The following is an 18,370-nucleotide window of genomic DNA, read 5'->3' as shown; positions in this document are numbered from 1 at the left end:
TCGTGGTGAATGTGTGCACCCCATGTACCTCTGTCTCCTCTGAGGCTCTGGTTCATCGTGATCCTCCTCCATGGATCTGTCCTCCTCTGCAACATGGTGGTTAGCAGGTTTAACAGGCTTAGCAGCTCGCCTGCACACTCGTTGGAGGTGTCCCATTGTTCCACAGCCCTTGCAAACTTATTCTTTGAATTGGTATGAATGGAAATGATGATCACCCCCGCAGCACCAACAAGGTGTTAATGACCTTGCATTCATCACCCTTGATGGTGGACTCTGAGTCATCTGCGGACATGCAGCTGTAGGTGTGTGTGACCTGCCCTGTACGTTATGATTCGAAAACAACATCACTTTGTTCACAGTACTTATAGCACCACTTGTGTGCTGAGAGATTTGCTTCGTATTGTCACTGGTGGCAATGAACGCCTGGGCTATCGCTATGGCCTTACTCAAGATTGGGGTCTCTACAGTCAAAAGTTTGCGAAATATGGTTGCGTGGCCAATGCCAAGTACGAAAAAGTCTCTGAGCATGTGTTCCAAATGTCCTTCAAATTCGCAATGTCCTGCAAGGCATCTTAGCTCAGCGACATAACTCGCCACTTCCTGGCCTTCAGATCTTTTGTAGGTGTAGAACCGGTACCTCGCGATCAGAACGCTTTCCTTCAGGTTCAAATGCTCTCGGACCAGTGTGCACAAATCTTCATACAATTTCTCTGTGGATTTTGCTGGAGTGAGCAGATTCTTTGAGGCCATACGTTGGTGCCCAACAGACGGTGAGGAGGATCGCCCTTCGTTTGGCAGCGCTCTCTTCTCCATCTAGCTCATTGGCCACAAAGTATTGGTTGAGTCGCTCCAGAAAAGTTTCCCAATCATCTCCCTCTGAAAATTTCTCCAGGATGCCCACTGTTCTGTGCATCTTTGGGTTCGCTATCTGTATCTCATCGCCAGTTGTTGTGTATGGAGAAAGAGTCAGACTGAACACTGTGAGCTCAAAGTAAAGTCTGACCTTAGTCTTTTATTGCAGGCCTCCAGAGTGCCTCTCCAACCTGTGAAGCCTTCTTAAATACCTGTGCTCACAAGGGATTATGGAATTACTTGGGACTCCAGGGGATGAGCCCTCTGGTGGCTGTACAGAGTAAATACAAGTCCACATATATAACACACGGGGTGTATATTTAAAGGAATCGTCAAACGTCCTGGAACAAACTGCCTCCTGACTAATGATCCTTTAAATTTATATTTTCTCTTTGTTCTCCTGATTTTAATGCGGCTTCTAACACTTTCAGCTTCGAAGAATCATTTGATTAAATGGTGAAGAAATTGGTGCCAAATAATATCATTACTAAACAATTGCACACATGACTGCCAGTTAGCATTTCAGAACAATTAAAATGAAACGGAGGTCTATTTCTCATCAGCCTTGGGTTGTTAAATGACTTTTCATAAGTGTAATGGGATGCAGCATCTTCAGGCAGCTGAGCACCGATTATAATCAGGACCTAAATTTTATAATCACAGTTGCGGCTAAAATCATTAAATCGACCATCTAGAAAATTGTACATGGTTTCACGGAAATCATTTTTAAAAATGTGTTTTTTCCTACATAGATGTAAGATGATATGATCCATGTATTTTAATTGTGTCACAGTGATGGGCGCCGAGACAAATGCTCTGCGATCCATTGCAGTTTTCATTCAGCAAAAGCAACAATGGCTTTGTTTCGATTTTGAAACACGAATATTAGAATTTTTCTGAGCAGATTTATTTCTTTCATCCCCAAGGTGTGATATTTCAGACTAAGGAGGATGGCACATTGCCCCCTCATGTCATGCTGAAGATCCGCCAAAATTCCAGCTTCACTGAGAAGACCAATGAGATTCGCAGGGCCTACTGGAGACCAGGGCCTAACACTGGCGGCAGATTCTATTTCCTGTACGGATTTGTTTGGATACAAGGTGGGTTCACAGGGACTCGGCGTGGCTCTTCATCAACTGTCGACTACTCAATCTCTGATCGCTTTCTTTCCAATTCTTCTTTCATCTGTCTGCATTTGAGTCTGACCGCACATCGGCCCTCGTTAATCTGTACAGCTGCCACTGGCTAATGGATGCACTGTTGTGCGAGCGTGATTTCAAGCATCAGTGATTCAAAATGCGGCGCAAGCGTGATTTGTCCGACAAATGGGAGAATGCAGACAGGCTATGTGGGGGACAGTATGCAAGTGTTGCCCAGTCACACAGCCACCCAATCCCACGTGTTTTGTGGTTTTGATTTTTCAGTCTAGAATTCATGGTGTGGTGATTCACTGATGTAAAATCCAAGAATGCACACATTGTATGTTAAAGGATTCCTGCAGATCTAGAATCCTCGATTGTGTTGCGTAGATAATGCGTGTTGGGGGCCAAAGAATTAAGAACCAAGTGCCACTGGTTACACAACTCCAGGCTTGCTGCTGGAATGCTGTTTTTTGCCATACATAGTATACATTTGGTGAACCGGTCCGATGTTTGAGATGCGAACATCAATTGCCAGTTTTTCCTCATTCCAATTCTCCCTGTCTTTTCTTCCCGCCGGCCATCACCTCATCTGTTCTCATGTTCTCTGCATCTTGTATTTCTTCAATTTCTCTCTCCGTGCTTCCTATTGTCTCATGTCAGTAGCAATTCAGCCCTTTAGCCCTCTCCTGTTTTCCATTTAAACACCTTCCAGATCATTCAATTTCTTCTCTTTTGGGTGCTTTTCCACTTCCGTTTGTTCTTTTTTTCATTTTTACGTCCTGTTCCTGTGTAATTTCTTCCAGTTCTGGCGTAGTGTCTACAACTGAACCATGAACTAGTCTGTTTCTCTCTTCACTGATGCTGCCTGACCTGCTGAGTGTTTGCAGCATTTTCTGTTTGTTTCTGCTGTTGCTTGTCCCCGAAGATGCTGACTTGCTGTAGGTTATAGCACCGCGTGCACCAGCTGTCCTCCGATACCTCAAGTAGACGTTCTTCGTGCACAAACCTGAGCATTGGCCTTGAGGACCCAATCCTGTCCTTGCACAATGTCCACATAATTGCACTTTGCAGCAGGAGTTGAAATCCCGGCTCAGCCCAAACCCATGCTGCAGGCCCTGACTGCTTTTGCAGCACCCTTTCTGAGAGCCTGACTACCTGACACCCTGACTGACTGAGACCGTAAGGCGTGCCTGTGACATTTTGTGTTTGCATGGCTCAACATCACAGCAAATTGTGTCTTTACCCATTGAGACATTTTAATGTATCTGGGGAACAGTACATAGCTGCTTGATCCTGAGACATCATTAAAAATTGCACTGTTTAAATATAAACCAACAGTTTTGTATCAACACCAATTGTATAAAGAAGGGATCACCTGCATCTTCAGCTTAAAATGCTTAGTTAGAAATTAAGCTCAATACCTTTTGTCGTCACTGGAGGATTTTTTTTGCAGAAAGGATGTTTATTCCCATGGAGCAATCAGCCACTACTAGTTATACTTTGCCCTTTATACAGGTGGCAGCAAACTTTCAATGTTGTGATTTAGGACCTTTCTTCAGATTTAATGTACTGTCTGTCATCTCCTCTGTAGATATGATGGAACGGGCCATTATCAACACATTTGTGGGTCATGACGTGGTGGAGCCTGGCAACTATGTCCAGATGTTTCCCTACCCCTGCTACACCAGGGATGAGTGAGTATTGGTCCAGTCGTGGCAGTACGGAAGAAGGAAGAAATAACATGAAATAAGCTGACTCAGACTGTTAGTGTGCAAGACGATGTCAACATCCAAGATTAAGTTGGATAGGTGGATGAAGGAAAAAGAGTTGAAGGGATGTGGGAACTTAGTGGATAAATGTGATGAGAAATAATTGCTCACGTGGAGGGTAAACACCAACAGGGACAGGTTGGGCCGAATGGCCTGTTCCCGTGTTGTCACTTCTATGTGTATAATTACTAATAGGATATTTTTTAAAATCCTGATCAAAGCCTGCGTTGGGGGAATATAATGGGAGAAAATGGGTGCATTGGCACCTCCTGTTAGCACCCTTGGGGGCACTGCGTCGCTAACGACTACCGCTAAATTCGGTCGGTGTTTAGCGGTGGCGCTACAGCCTTGCGCCCAGAGATCGTGACATCATCGCCGTGCCTGGCACCCCGGCCCCTAAATTGGGTTTTGCCCCCTGAAGCAGCACGGAGCGATAACAGTAACAGCTTCAGGGGACTCGTACTGGGCAGCCGGCCGCTACCGGGGCGAAGGAGAGATGGCCGGCTGCTGTGAAAAAAAAATCTGCCCTTTTCGTTGCCGGTCCAGTCGCAGTTTGTTGACGGGGTCGGTGCAGTGATCGCTCAGCCCGGCATTCTGCTTAAGTGGTAGATGGCTTCTTCTTTGGCAGAGTAGGCAGCTTAGGCCCTTCCCTTTCATTGAGGGAAGAGCCCCTCAGACGCGGCAACGCCTCGCGGCCCAGTGCGTGCGGCTGGTGAAGCGTGCGGCCCGTTACTGCCTCGGGAAGGAAGTGAAGTGCTTGATTTAGTGCTCCGCTTCCATCTGGGGGGCGGTAACCTGAGTGTTACCGCCCCCAAACGGGTTGATACCCAATTTCTAGCCCATATTTTCATTTTTACCTCAGAGAGGAGGGTTTTTTTTGTGAAATAATCACGTTATATGAATTTTCTGGAGCGGGGCATGTCACGGTGAGCGGCGCGAGTTGGATTTTCTTTCTTCGCCCTCCAGATCCAATTATTTTTGCGCGGCAAATTGCTGGAAGTGCGAGCTTAGTGAACAATGGGACTAACAACCGATCTTCTTAACCAATGAGATTTAAGGATAGAGAAAGAAACAGAGGAATGAAGGAGAAGGAAATAGGGTGAATTAGAGTCAAATCAGGTACAGAAAGAGAAATAGAGAGGGAAAGAAAGATTGGATTAGGAGAGAGAAAAAAAGACTGAAATAGAAGAGGAAAAATAAATTAAATTTTAAAAACATCAAGAAACAATTTACTATCTGCATGAATGAGACTCCACAGATTTAGTTGTTGCACATCTGAGCCTCAAAGATTCAGTGGCATGTCAGGACCATAAATCGCCCTATTTAATAGAGTCCTTACGCTGCGAAATAGCATCCCTAACTTTCTGTGGCAAGTTTAATTTGTATTTACAGTGCAAATGCAGCAAATTCTTGACATCCATTGAGATTAGATCCTGTTTTTGCAAGACGAATGTTGGAGTTGCTTGGATTGTCCATCAATCTATGTGTCAGCTGTGGCTCAGTGGGTAGCACACTTGCCTCTGAGTCAAAAGGGTGTGGGTTCACGTCCCACTCCAGGGACTTGAGCACATAAATCTAGGCTGACACTCCCAGTGCAGTGTTGAGGGAGCGCTGCACTGTCGGAGGTACCGTCTTTCACATGAGACGTTAAACCAAGGCCTGGTCTGCTCTCTCAGGTGGATATAAAAGATCCCATGGCACTATTTCAAAGAAGAGCAGGGGAGTTATCCCCGATGCCCTGGCCAATATTTATCCCTCAATCAACATAGCAAAAACAGTTTATCTGGTCATTATCACATTGCTGTTTGTGGCAGCTTGCTGTGCACAAATTGGCTGCCGCGTTTCCTACATTACAACAGTGACTACGCTCCAAAAGTACTTCATTGGCTGTAAAGCTCTTTGAGATGTCCGGTGGTTGTGAAAGATGCTATAGAAATGCAAGTCTTTTTTCAATTTGAGTTGATTTGTGATTCCGCGCCACAAATTGCTGTTTTTTAACCACTAGTAAAACAGAGCGCCGTAAACTCGCCATTATTTTCCCAGCAAATTCTGGGCCATTGTGCTGGTTTTTCGTAAGTCCAATTTCTGATTTTGGGACTCTGAAAGATACAGGCACATTGGCTGAAAGGTAATGCCATGCGCTTACCATGGGCTGAATTGTTTGTGAGCTAAAATTAGACTTGGTTGCACAGAGATCAGAAGCAAAAGCATGTTTAATGTCATAGGCTACAAAGCAGGTAGCATAACAAATTAAATCTGGTGTAACCGTTGCTTTAGGAGAGTCCTGAGACTCAATAAAGAAGTTGGTTCTTTGACCTTTCTAAAGGTGTGATCATAGGCAGTCCCTCGAATTGAGGATGACTTGCTTCCACGTCAAAAAGTTCACAGGTGTTGCAATGAAGGACCTAATAGAAACATAGAAAATAGGTGCAGGAGTAGGCCATTCGGCCCTTCGAGCCTGCACCACCATTTAATATGGTCCTGACTGATCATGCAACTTCAGTCCCCCATTCCTGCTTTCTCTCCATACCCCTTGATCCCTAGTCCCGAACTACATGTTGAAGGGTGGAAGATGCCGGTGGGTGGATTTTTTTTTAATGTGATGGCCGTTGCACACCAGCCACCACACGGGTTTGACAGAGCTAGGCCTTTATCCAGTGGCAAAGGTTAACCAAGACGACTAGAGACCAGCTCTGCTGCACGGACCTAGTGCACACACACATCGCAGTGTGGGCTGGCCCTTGCTGCCCCTGGGCCCTCGCCCCTTCTGGGCCCCGAACTCGCGCCTCTCCTGGGCCCCGATCACGTCCCTCTACAATCTCTCGCCAATTCGTCGCCCCGGCCTCGCCGCTCCTGCAGTACCTGCCCACGCTCCAATCACCGACCTGGATCTTGGTGACGTCACTCTTCATTGCTGTTGCTCTCCTGCTCCAGCACGTGCTGCTCTCTGGAGTGGTATGCCGCCACAGTGTTCCTTCCACTCCGATGGTGCTCGCAGGCAGGGGGCTGATCAGCCTGCTGGGCCACGCCGCCACACTGCTTCTTCCGCTCCCCGGCCTGATCCGATGGCAACTAGCCACTAAAGCTTTTTGAAAATGACTTTGAAAGATGTGATAAGGCTCTGGTGGGAGCATTGGAGGGAGGCATTCTTTCTGCTCACTACCAGTTACTTTTGTGCTCCCGATGTATAAATGCCTTCACCAGTCATTAGAGAGGGTGTGACGGTCAGAATCAAACTTGTGAACTGTGTACATGCACAGGTTTTTCTTTTTTAAGCTTAACCTGTTGTAGAAACCGCCCAACAATGCAATCCAGATAGTCTGCACAGCACTGTGGGACCCTGAGGAATGATTTGAGAACCATTTCTTGAAGCGGTATCAACATGCAATGAATCAATTGCTTTTCATAACAGCAGCTCTGTCTTCATTCAGACAAGAGAACAGGACAGCCTTGCCTGAGCCCTTCCCCAGTGATCACCTAATCTAAGAATACAGCATTGTCACAGTGCGCTTGGATTTAAGAGTGATGATTTAAAAAACTCATTGCATGCTGATACCGCTTCAAGAAATAAGGCTGCCTACAGTGACACCACAAGTCCTGGTCAGAATAGAGATGTTTGGGTAATTCCCCCATCAATCACGTCTGGAGTCCGCACTGCTGTAACCAACTGGGATTGATTTTACGCGCAGGATCTGTATTATGTAACTACCCTACATTCATTGCATTTTGCTGGAGAAATAATCCTGCTGTGCTCTGTGCAGCAGTTTTGGCCATGAGTTTGGAGACTCAACAACAACTTGTATTTATATAGCATCTTTAACATAGTAAAACATCCCAAGGCGTTTCACAGGAGTTTTATAAGACAAAAAAATTGACAACAAGCCACATGAGGAGAAATTAGGGCAGGTGACCAAAAGCTTGGTCAAAAAGGTAGGTTTTAAGGAGCGTCTTAAAGGAGGAAAGAGAGGCCGAGACGTGAGGTTTAGGGAACGAATTCCAGAGATTAGGGCCTAGGCAACAGAAGGCATGGCCACCAATGGTTCAGCAATTATAATTGGGATGCTCAAGAGGGCAGAATTAGAGGAGCGCAGATATCTCGGTTGGGGGGGGGGGAGGCTGGAGGAGATTACAGAGATGGGGAGAGGTAAGGCTATGGTGGGATTTGAAAACAAGGATGAGAATTTTGAAATTGAGTTGTGGCATTGCTGTAGTTTATGAGTAAATGAGTAAACCACAAGTATCGCTCTTCCTCCAGCTTATTGGCTGACACAATGGTGTCAATATTCACTTTGTTTATATTAACATAGCCACTTACTTTCCATACAGAAGGCGTGGTAAGAAGCATTTATATATATTATAATATATTAGGGTACTTCTCATTGCTGGTAGGTACAGTGGCACAAATATTATTTAAGATTGATTTATACTGCAATCAATCATCTTTAAAAAATGGTTGTTTAAACAAAAGTATTTTCCTGCCTTTTTTATCCAGCTTCCTGTTTGTGATTGAGCACATGATGCCCCTCTGCATGGTTATATCGTGGGTGTATTCAGTAGCCATGATGATTCAGCACATCGTCGCAGAAAAGGAACACAGGCTAAAAGAGGTGAGGTTTGATGGGAGCTGGGGAAGATCTTTTCTAGTGTGTCTTAATGGGGCCATAATCCCTTTTTGTTTTTAGTGCTAGCCATCCCATACCCCAGACTTTGTTGCTCCCAGTTTTCTCCTGAATTCACCAATCCTGAATTCAGCCAGTCCCTGTCTTTGGTACCCAGTTGTCAGAAGGTAAGAAACTGCGCCTGCTGCAACTTACACCTCACCCAACTGCTCAGCTGTCCAGCCTCGTTCTTCACTCACCATTCCATGCTGCACATGCTGATTCTCTGCCTCCCTCCCCAGCCCTGACTCTCTCAAACCAGCCAACAGTGTAGACTGAGATGAAGGGGTTGTCATATGAAGAAAGGTTGAGCAGGTTGGGCCTATATTCATTGGAGTTTAGAGGTGATCTTACTGAAACTTATAAGATTCTGAGGGGGCTTGACAGGGTAGATGCAGAGAGGATGTTTCCCCTCGTGGGGAAATCTAGAACAAGGGGGCACAGTTTCACAATAAGGGATCTCCCATTTAAAACGGAAATGAGATGGTATTTCTCCTCTGAGAGTCGTGAATCTTTGGAATTCTCTACCTCAGAGAGTTGTGAAGGCAGGGCCAATGAATATATTTCAAGTGGAGATGGACATATTTTTGAAAGATGAGGGAGTGAAAGGTTATGGGGAGCGGGCGGAGAAGTGGAGCCGAGGCCTGGATCAGATCAGCCATGATCTTATTGAATGGCGGAGCAGGCTCGAGGGGCCAAATGGCCTACTTCTGCTCCTATTTCTTATGTTCTTATATAGACACCCCTGTTTGCTTCGGCTGAACCCTTGACACCTCCTCACTGTGACGTCAGTACATCACTACTCGGGTCTGGTGCTAACATACACACTCTCTCTGAGTATGTGCTGCCTTGTCAGTCAATCTTGCTCATTCTCTGCTCCAGCCCAATGCCAGCTGACACCATCCTAGTCCCTCTCAGCCATGGGATCTGGTCCAAGCCCTCCCTCACCCTTTGAGCGGCAACCTCAGTATTCATGATCTACCTCATCCATCCATCATTCTATTGTCACAGCAAAAATGATCATCACACAGTCCACAGTAGATGCATATCTCGGACCAAGCTTTGGTCCTCTAATCCTTCTGACCTTAGGGTTCCTTCCTGTCCCTGTTCCCTTCCAGATCCTATTCTGTTCTAACCTGACCTCCCCCAGCCTTGCTTTCTCCCAGCCTAAGTTTTTCTCTCGCCCACATATGTTTCAATAAATCATGAAGTCTATTACAGAACGGCAGCTATAAGAATCACCATTTTATTCATAAACATAATCTCTCTGTTTAGCCTTGACAAAGCCATTACTGAAGAAAGATATGGCCCAGCAAATGGATGGTTCATTAAGTTTGAGCTTCTGAAAATGGCTTGAAATAGACATGTAAATTAACTATGAAGAGGCTGATTTTCCCCAAGTGAGAAACTTGCCAAAACTGTACCACAGAACTGATGTGCTGTTTACTTAGAATCGAACCATTAATTTAAAAGCATGTGTACCATGTCTATCTGAGCTATAATGGCAAATTAAAATTACATTCTAAAGGCCATTAAATTTCTCCTGCACTCGGACTCTTGAAATATTAAATTAAAAGATAGCACTGAAAAATATCATACATATTACAGGCACTTTGATAAAAATGACTTTCTGTATTTCAAACTTTCATATCACACAGTAACTTTTAACTCATTCTCAACTAAAGATACCAACATATTGGGCCCAAGTTTCCACATGATTTGCGCCTGATTTTTAGGAGCAACTGGTGGAGAACGGACTATCTTAGAAATCGCAATTCTCCACATTTTGTTTTCTGCAGTTCTAGTCAGGTAGAACAGTTTCACTTTGGAACAGAATTTTTTCTTCAAAAGGGGGCGTGTCCGGCCACTGACGCCTGATTTCAAAGTTTCCACAGTGAAAATGTACTCCAAACTAACTTAGAATGGAGCAAGTGAAGATTTTTGTAGAACTGAAAAAACCTTGTCTACACATTAAAAAATCAGGCGCAGGTTAAAAATTAGGCGTCCAGAACGAGAGGGGGGGGGGGAAGGGATGTCATTAAATTCTATAATAAATCCTTATTTATACTTATACAAATATTATACAAATAAATCCAACCTGAATAAACATTTATAAGCAAAGAAAAGATTAAATAAACCATCTTCCTACCTGTGAAAGTGCTTCAGCCAGGGAGAATGCTGCGGGGGAGGGGGGGGGGGCGGAGGAAGGAAGCAGCCGTTCGTTCCCGCGGGGGGGGGGGGGGTGGTTAACGGCTGCCTCAACTTTCTGAGGCTTCCTGCAGCCTTCTCACTGCTGCAGGAAGCCTCAGTGCTGATGTGCTGATGGCAATGTGCTTTTATTAAAAAATGTTCAAAAATTAAACAGCTACAAAGAACTACAAAAATGGCTAAGTGCCAATGTTTCCTTCACACTGCGCGTGCGCGAACGCTCCAACGCGCACGCGCAGGATTGACGGCAGGAAAAAAACTAATTTAAATGGTACCCGCCCCCTCCCACTTAGAAAATCGGCGCGAGTGTAGGCTCCGCTCCCCTGGGCCCTGCGCCAAGCAGACATGGAGCTGCAGGGCGCTCCAGAATCGCGCGTTTTTTTTCCAGCGCCGTTTTCAGTGTGAAAAACGGGCGCCCAGCTCGGAGGGGCGCCCATTTTTTATCGTGTGGAAACTTGGGCCCTATGTTTTCATTGCAATTCCTGGTCCCAGGAAGCCATCAAATGGTGATATTGCTGTCCATGCCAAGTAGATGTGGTCTAAATGCCATCCGTATTGTAGTATGGAGTGCTTGAGTTAAGAGATACTCAATCATTTTAATATTTCAATACTTTTAAATTCAGATAGCACAGTTGGTGCATTCCAAGCTGTGTACTCCTCTACCCCTGGGAAATGGTGAAGGCAGTGCAATGTCATTCGAGTTGCATTTTACACTGGGTTGTTTTGTGTGTGCACAGAATGGAAAGGATAATACAAATGTCATCTGAATCTGGTCATTTAAAAAATATATATATATATGAATCATTTCATAGAATTATTATTGGCAATGTTTTAATAAAAGCTAAGTTGCGTCAATATATTAATTAATCTGCCAGTCACATTAATAAGTCCTCCTAATTACAGGGAATAATTTGACCCAGCAAATGCTAAGGTGCATCTTAAAGTGATCTTCTGGAATATACACCGTCTTGACCTCACTGGGTGTAAGAAAAATTTTGGAGATATATTTTTTTGGTTTGGTTTAAGTCTCTTGCCCACTTTGTCTCCACACTGCCCTTCTTCAGCCAAGAAGGGGGATTGGTTTTGGAAATTTGATGTTTCTGTGTCCCATGCTGCCCTGTGTAAGTTATCAGAAGGTGACCTATTCTGGGTGAAGTGAGCGATTGTCTTGTTTTTCTTTATGCTGTTCTGCTGTCGCAGGAAGCTCTGTCACAGGCACCCTCCTCCCCCATTTGTATTCCCAATTAGTTAGAATCATAGATTCATCGAATGATATAGCCCAGAAAGAGGTCATTCGGTCCATTGTGCCTGCAACGGCTCTTTGAGCAATCCAATAGTTGTAAGTTTTGTTTTCATATTGTTTCCTCTCCATAATAGAATTCATGAGTTGTGCTTTGCTGCCATCCTACATACCATTGGGAACAGCAGCATACTTGAGGACTTATGTCTTCTAATAGAGGATAGCTTTGCTCTCATGCAGATTGAGGCCCTCAGAAATTATAACACAACATTTTACCATCGAAGATGAAAAGAAAATCCACAAAGGCTGAACATCTGAATAAAAACAGAAAATTACCAGAAATCATACAGTATAGTATTAGGCAGTCCCTCGTATCGAGGATGACTGCTTACACACCAAAAAGGGATGAGTTCACCAGTATTTCAATGAGGGACCTGACATTCCAGGTCCTGAACTACATATTGAAGGGTGGAAGATGCCTGCGCGTGGATTCTTTTACCGTGGGGTGGCCGTTGCACACCAACCACCACATGGGCTTGACAGAGCTAGGTCTTGATCCAGTGGCAAGGGTTAACCAAGACGACTGGAGACCAAGCTCTGCTGCACGGACCTAGCGCGCACACATACTCCTTCTGTCCATGGATCGCAGTGTGGGCTGGTCCGAAATGCACAGGAGGTAGAAAAGAGAAGATTTGGGCCAGCCATCAGGACTAGCATCATTTAACATATCTTTCTCTCTCTGCTGTTGATTGACCTGCTATGTATTGCCAACATTTTTAATTAATTCTGTCCCTGGAGCTGCTAGGCTGTTATATTGTGTTACTCAATTTATTAAGGTTTGAAATACAAATTACCATTTTAAGAAGGTGCCTTTGAGTCACTCAAAAACCATCTTGCAGAGTTGTCCATTAGAAATTGCTAACTCTGCATTGATGTAGCTATGGCAACAATGTAGTAGAAAACGCCAGGTGAATGTACTACTTGTGTGTATATTTAGTTAATAGACATCTACCACCATTTAGTAACCAAGGAAGGTAAGGCACTCGCAGCAATTAAAAAACTCTCACTTCATTTTCGTCCATTTATTTGACCAAAAATGCACACAAACTTTAAAGTGCATGTGCATATGTCGTACAAATATGACTATTAAGGTGACATGCTGAAGAATGACGTCTGTTACTCATTTTTATAAAATTTACTGATCAGAAATGCAATTAGCCACCTGTGGCTGGCGACTAATGCATTGGACAGCACTGTTATAAAGACAGTGGGATGCTGTTGTACAAGCCTTTTGGTACTAGTGAGGAGCTGGTGAGTATCAGCGCTTTAGTCTGCCTATAGTTGAGTCGATGTAAACAAGCTGCCTCTCTTCCAATTCTCCTCCAGGTCATGAAGATGATGGGGTTGAACAATGCTGTCCACTGGGTGGCCTGGTTCATCACCGGCTTTGTGCAGCTCTCGATCTCAGTAACTGCACTGACGGGCATCCTGAAGTATGGCAAAGTCCTGATGCATAGCGATCCCTTTATAATCTGGCTGTTCCTTACAATCTATGCCATAGCTACCATCATGTTCTGGTGAGTTAAATTGCTGTACATTAAACAAAGTTGCAGAAGACTCAGAGATCAAGGATTGCTATATATCTCATTCAAAACATGGAACTGATGGTACTCAGCCTTCTCCCCCAAATCGCCCGAGGGTGGTGATTTCCTTCTGTCCATTGTAAGCATCTAATCTTGATCAGAATTTCCCAAGCGCACCAACTGTCATATGAATTCATGATGAAAAACAGTCTTTTTGATTTGAGCACTACAGACCATGTCAGGTCTTCAACTAATTACATTAGTCTATCGTTTCTTTTAGCTAATCATAGGAACAGAAGGAGGCCATTCAGCCTCTGAGCCTGCTCCGCCAGTCAATTAGATCATGGATGATCTGCACCTCAACTCCACTTTCACACCTATGCTCGATATCCCTTGATGGCCTCACCTAACAAAAATATATCCATCTCAGTCTTGAAAGCTCCAATTGTCTCAGCAACCACAGCCTATTGGGGAGAGAGTTTCAAATTTCTAATATCCTTTAAGTGGAAAAGTGCGTCCTGATTTCCCACCTGAATGGCCTAACTCTAATTTTAAGATTGTCACCTTAATTTTGATTTCCTCCACTAGAGGAAATAGTTTCTCCGTATCTACCCTATCAAATCCTTTCAACATTTTAAACACCTCAATCAGATCACCCCTCAATCTCCAGGGAATATAAGCCAAGCAAACAATGTGTCTGTCTTGATAGGCAGGAGATGTCATCAATTATTAGGGTATTTCTATGGGAGTATTACACAGCAACAAAATATTATACTAAAATAAGTGATGGTGAATTATTGAAGAAGTCAGTGGTGATAACTGAACTTAATTTGAGTAGATGGCGAATTTATAGCCAAGTGAATCGACCTTTTGCCTTCCTGCTGTCTTAATAAATTTCAATTGGAAGATCTTAGCCCCAATTAATTACACCACATTCTGATCTCTGAGTTTCACTTCTCTTGCTAATTGAATTATTTTCTTCCTTCCCCTACATTCTACATTATTTTTCTTTATCCTCTACCAAGCTATACTGATGAGACTGAGATGGGAAAATTACCATGTGGGGATTTGTGGCCCTATATCAAAGACTTAACATTCTGTGACACGACCTGTTGGTGCTTCAGTGCAGTGTGTCCCTTGGCTCTCCGCAGTATACCTTTATCGTGTAATTTAAAAGCGATATTCAACGTTTGTACTTTGAGTGTTTCGTTCTTCACTTTTAAGCCGATGATGTGTTGTTTGATGAGTGGCAGGTACCTAACCCAAGTGCATGGATAGTCAGTGTCAGCAGTATATTTGCCTTGGGTAGGGGTAATGGCTTAGCACAATCTTGTCTTTTCATCAATTATTAGGGTATTTCTATGGGAATATTATGCAGCAACAAAATATTGCACTAAAATAAGTAATGATGAATTATTGAAGAAGTCAGTGATGTGCACTTTCCCACAGGAATAATTAAGTGATGATGAGGAGAAAAATTTTTGCTGATTTTCTCTCCTTTTTTTTAAGCCTACAGACATTGAGACCAATTGCAGTACAGTCCCCACCACTTACTCCAACCATGCTTATGGTGGGCCGCTGTTTATAATGAGCAATTAATGTTGGTTATTCGACAGTCACATTGATGGCGATTACAAAGGCACCACTTACAGCGTGTTAAATGCACCGGCTATTAAGGCAGACTCGGCTGTTCAATCAGCTGTTTGTTCCTCATTAAGATGCGAGTACCTTGGCTGCTTAACTCCCTGCTGACGTTCACAGTTTGAGAATTGGCTGCTGGATGTGAATGTTGAATAAGTGAGCTGCAGCTTCTCCTTGGCCGTTGAAAGTAAGTTTGCAATTACTCCCGTCCTTCTCGTGTAGTTGGCAAACTGCATTAACACTCAACAGGCCAGAGAAAAGTGCTGGGGGCTGTATCTACTATTTCCCGCCCTTCCCCTCCTCTGAATAAGTTCAGCTAACTCAACACAGACCAGAGACTGAATCAGGGAGATGTTAACCAATATCATTCAGTAGTACCACACTAGGCAGCACATTTACCCATGCTGCACAGCTTCTCAGTAGCATACTGGAACAAGTTGCGCCACTTCTTTCTGAGATATAATGGAAAGCTGGTCTCGTTGCCTTTGTTGCACTGACTTCTTCCTTGAACTCTTGCAGCTTCCTGATCTCCGTGGTCTACTCCAAGGCGAAGCTGGCCTCGGCGTGTGGTGGGATAATTTATTTCCTAAGCTATGTGCCGTACATGTACGTGGCTATCCGCGAGGAGGTAGCTCATGATAGAATCACAGCATTCGAGAAGTGCATTGCGGTATGATATTTTTTTTAAATAATGTGATCAATTATTTTTGTTACATTTTTCTGAATGAGTTGTACAAGAATAAAATATATTCAAGTGCTGTGTTTTACTCAGTGAGTTAAATCTTTAACCCACCAAAATCTCCTCAGTAATCCAAAGCCCTCTTTCCACAAATGCAAGTTGAGGCCTGGTAATTGCAGCAAATCATATGATTATGGGTACTGTATTTCAAATGTTGGAAGACCAGTATGCTGCCTATTTGTCCTTTTACCCCGTGAAGATGTATTGTTGCAGTAAAGGTTCATGAAAGACAGCAAGGATTAGAGCATTATCCTTTAGGTTCAATTCGGTTCAGACTGATGGGATGTCGGTGGCCCCTCAGCTGGCTGTATTGATCCAGTAAGAGGATTTTGGGGCCCTAATTGGTGCAGGTCAAAATTCATTAGGGTGCATAATTCATACTAAATTAATTATTGCACTTCGAGAAGCCATCATGATGACCTGGAAAATTGCTCTATCTCACTCATTAAGGCATGTTGGTTCTTTAAAGGGAAATCTTACACTGCATCCACGACCCAAGAATTATTTTTAGTGCCTACTACCAGGTACAAAAAGATGCATTCTCCAGTTTTTTTAATATCCTTTTACGTTAATGATCATCAATGCCATAGAAATTCCTCAACCTAGAGGGTATGCTGAACACCCGCCAATAGTGAAAGGTAACTGGCTCCTGGGAGGTGTGCGAGGGCAGCTGGAGTGACTGTGCTTTCAATTTCTGTCGGGGATATCTGGCATCTCTCATACAGGCGTGGCTCAGATAGGTGCAACTCTGTGACTGAATGAAAGACCAGATGCAATTCGTCATCTATGGATAACAATGTGGTTGTCTCCTACTAAATAAATGGAAAAACTATTTCCAATATTTCTCTGTCAAGGTTAAAAAAGTGTTGAAGATGTGGGATTCAGGAAAGCATTTATTAAGAGGATAAAGTTACCATACTTTGAGGGAACTGTGGGAATTATTATTAACATGATGCATCAACATTGAGCTAGTAGCCTTAGGCAGGGCTTTCAAATCATGGCATAATGAAGTTATAAGAACTTTGGATCTGATTGATATTGGCAATATTAGGTCTTATGATGTGCTCCAAACTGAATTCAGACTTAATGGCACTAACATTTTCTATTGGCAATGGATCCTTCCTACTCTAATGAGCTTCTCACTATACTGGAAATATCCTTCTCTTTCCGCGGAGACAATTCCAAATCTGTTATTTTGGTGTGTTGTGACAATACAAGTGCAGTAAAGGGAGCCGAGGAAAGGGACTCTGAGAGGAGGTCAACTTTCTAAGTTGAGGTCAATCTTCATACATATCACACCCGTTTTGATATGTACAACTGGATTCCCAAAGCGCAGCAGAGATTGTGGATAAAAAAATCTATCCTTCCTGTAAAAACATGCTGAAGGGAAGAAAAGATGTGACTCCAGTCACTGCAGAGCTGGATGCTACCCAGGACTATAGGATTCCACAAATTGACCCATCTAGATCCAGATTTAGGCAAACTTGAGAATTAACACCAAACTGACCACCAAACTGAGAAAACACACTATAATGCACAGAAATCCAACAAGCATGTTGCAGAAAGAGTAAAACAATCCATATTTAAAAACGCCTCAGCAAACATTGCAGTACACTTTCTTAGAAACACCCTTCATAACTGGCACAAAATTGTAGGATCGTCTACAGATCAATCACAGATGGCTGTGCCTACTATATAGAAATAATGTTTTATAAATAGATATTTTCACACATCGAATACCATAACGGTTGGATATTAAGAATTAAGAAATATGGAGTGCTAATGCTGCTCTTTGTACTTTCAGTCCCTCATGTCCACGACTGCATTTGGCCTTGGTTCTAAGTACTTTGCGCTCTATGAGGTGGCAGGGGTTGGAATTCAATGGCACACCTTCAATCAGTCACCAGTAGAAGGAGATGACTTCAACCTGCTCCTCTCCATGGTCATGCTAATCGTTGATGCCACTGTCTATGGAGTACTAACATGGTACATCGAGGCTGTCCATCCAGGTACTGCTGCCTCATTCACGTAACTATTGTATTTGTGTAATCTTTCGTTATAAATGTCTGCATTCATTGTATCTATGTTGGTTCATTCTGTCTTCCTACATATGTGTTCAGACTCTGCCTTCCTGTCATTGTCTATCTCGATTCATTTCCTCTGTTTGTCTGTCTAGATTCTGTTTGTCTTGATCATTACATCCATCCATTAACAAGCTACAACACTTAAGAACAACTGGGATAAGAACAGGTTCCACTTAAGAGCAAGATTGATCCATGGGATTTTATTTCCGATTCCGTTTTAGTGATACAGTACATCATTTTTGTTAAGTACATACGGTTTCTCTTCTGATCCAGTTCTGTTTTCAGCTCGGTTGCTCCCCGATAACTTAATGTATACTCCTGTCGTCTGACCTGCAACTTTAACTATTGATGGCTAAAATTTACACAGCAAACAAAAAGAATGTTGGCTTTGATCTTGAGAGGGTTAGAATGCAACAGTGAGGGAGTGATGCTTCAGTTGTATAGAGCCATGGTC

At 43.5% G+C, this 18,370-nt stretch overlaps 1 protein-coding gene across 3 annotated transcripts in view; it reads left to right on the top strand.

The window, feature by feature from the left end:
- The window catches only part of abca2 (ATP-binding cassette, sub-family A (ABC1), member 2), a 592,651-nt gene that overhangs the window by 417,928 nt on the left and 156,353 nt on the right, over positions 1-18,370 (top strand). For all 3 annotated transcript variants that reach the window (XM_070862856.1, XM_070862855.1, XM_070862857.1), the window contains exons 14-19: positions 1,779-1,952; positions 3,586-3,688; positions 8,256-8,370; positions 13,256-13,446; positions 15,613-15,763; positions 17,637-17,841. In XM_070862856.1, coding sequence (XP_070718957.1) covers positions 1,779-1,952; positions 3,586-3,688; positions 8,256-8,370; positions 13,256-13,446; positions 15,613-15,763; positions 17,637-17,841 — 939 coding nt within the window. The remainder of the gene's footprint in view (positions 1-1,778; positions 1,953-3,585; positions 3,689-8,255; positions 8,371-13,255; positions 13,447-15,612; positions 15,764-17,636; positions 17,842-18,370) is intronic.

This window comes from Pristiophorus japonicus, chromosome 20 (genome assembly GCF_044704955.1).
Source record: "Pristiophorus japonicus isolate sPriJap1 chromosome 20, sPriJap1.hap1, whole genome shotgun sequence".
Classification (NCBI taxonomy): Eukaryota; Metazoa; Chordata; class Chondrichthyes; family Pristiophoridae; genus Pristiophorus; species Pristiophorus japonicus.
The sequence above is the reverse complement of the archived record's forward strand: the minus strand, read 5'-3'. Positions and strand labels throughout refer to the sequence as shown.